The 1,555-nt window shown below is 49.6% G+C and overlaps 1 protein-coding gene across 1 annotated transcript in view; it reads left to right on the forward strand.

Annotated features, from left to right (window-relative positions):
- Nucleotides 1-107: 107 nt before the first annotated feature.
- UHRF1 (ubiquitin-like with PHD and ring finger domains 1) overlaps nt 108-1,555 on the forward strand; it is a 12,978-nt gene continuing 11,530 nt past the window's right edge. The window contains 1 exon segment of the mRNA XM_010002461.1: nt 108-260. Coding sequence (XP_010000763.1) covers nt 108-260 — 153 coding nt within the window.

Raw genomic sequence — 1,555 nt, forward strand, 5'->3', positions numbered from 1 at the left:
GGTCTTTTTTTTTTGTGGTTAAACACCCTCTGATTAGTGTTATATCTTCTAATTAACCCCCCCGCCCTCCCCGGTCTCTCCTCCCCGGTGTCCCGGCCCCAGCCGCCATGTGGATCCAGGTGCGCACCATGGACGGGAAGGAAACTCACCGCGTGGATTCGCTTTCCAAGCTCACCAGGGTGGAAGGGCTCAGGTTGCGGATACACGAGGTTTTCGGGGTCGAACCGCACCGGCAACGCTTGTTTTACCGCGGCAAACAGGTACCGGAGGAGCGGGGGGAGGTTTGACAGCCCCAAACCCTCAATAATAGGGGGGGTGGGGGGACCCGCAGCCGCCTCAGGCCCCAAACCCACCCCCCAAACCCTCTCCCCCGCCAGCTGGGGAGGGAGATCTTCATTTATTTTATTCTTAATTGCCTGGAAATGGGATCTTTTGCTGCCATCTAGTGACTCCCGGCCTCCTTTTCCCCGCTGCTCGGGCGGTGGGTTTGCAAGGAGAGGGGGCTCAGCGAGATGCAGTCACAAAAGTTGGTTTTTTAGTTGTTATTTTTCACCTAGTGCGTTGCTTTCCTGTCTTGGAAGTCTCTGGAAAGACAGGGATTAAAATACAGATATTACCGGTCTTGAAGTTTTGGAGCATTGCAAGTTTTACCCCCTCTCAAGGAGTTAAAGGTCCCGTTTTCTTGGGAAATCCAAATATAGCAGCTCGTGGGTTTGAAGTTCTGCTCTGAAATCAGCACCTTTTTAGCTCCAGAACTCGCTGTAGAATCCAGAGTGGCTCAGGAGTGTGTTATGTTCTTGTATGATCTGTTTACTACCAGGGTTTTACAGCCCTTTGCTTCCACATGAGTTAATGATGTATCTAACTTGGCCTTCAAGAAAACTGAAACCGTTTTCAGGTACTTTTTCCATATCCTGTGTAGTTAAAGACACTTCACAAGCTTTTGAACTGGTGGTTGGTTGTTCAGAGGAATTAATTTGATAAATATTGGGATAAATTGCACTGCAGTTGATACTGGGAGGTGAGTGGAGTTTAGCACTTTCTAGTTGCTTTTTCCCCACCTTTCCCTCCGTTTTGGGATGGCTGAGTGTTCCAACCAGGAGGTGTAAGTGCAGGATGTGGAAATACACCTGGAGTGCTTTCATCTGACAAGCTTGGGTACCTGTAGTGCTAAAAAAAGAGGCTCGTGGGAGTGTTGAGCATCTCTGAAGGGCTGGTGGGGGTTTGGGTGCAGTGATTGTGGCTGGAATGAAGTGAGCAGGGAGGGCTGATCCAGGGCACCCAGCTGCTGTCAGCCCAGCTCTCGTGGAGCCAAGTTGAGCAGATTTTTGGTACAAGTGGGAACTTTTTCCACTAAGGATGCACTTCCCTTAGAGCAAGAATTCCTCTCTGTGTAATTCCAGTAGCTCTGAGCTTAGGCGTGGTTTGAGACAGGAACGTTTATCCAGTGTCAGCCTCTAACCCCTCTTAGTCATCGTTCCCCTGCTGTGCTTTGTCTGGCTGTTTGAATCCCTCGAAATGTTCTTCCTTAGAGTTTTAAAATGACGTTGGGAAA

This window comes from Chaetura pelagica, unplaced genomic scaffold (genome assembly GCF_000747805.2).
Source record: "Chaetura pelagica isolate M959 unplaced genomic scaffold, ChaPel_1.0 scaffold1081, whole genome shotgun sequence".
In the NCBI taxonomy this organism is placed as follows: Eukaryota; Metazoa; Chordata; class Aves; order Apodiformes; family Apodidae; genus Chaetura; species Chaetura pelagica.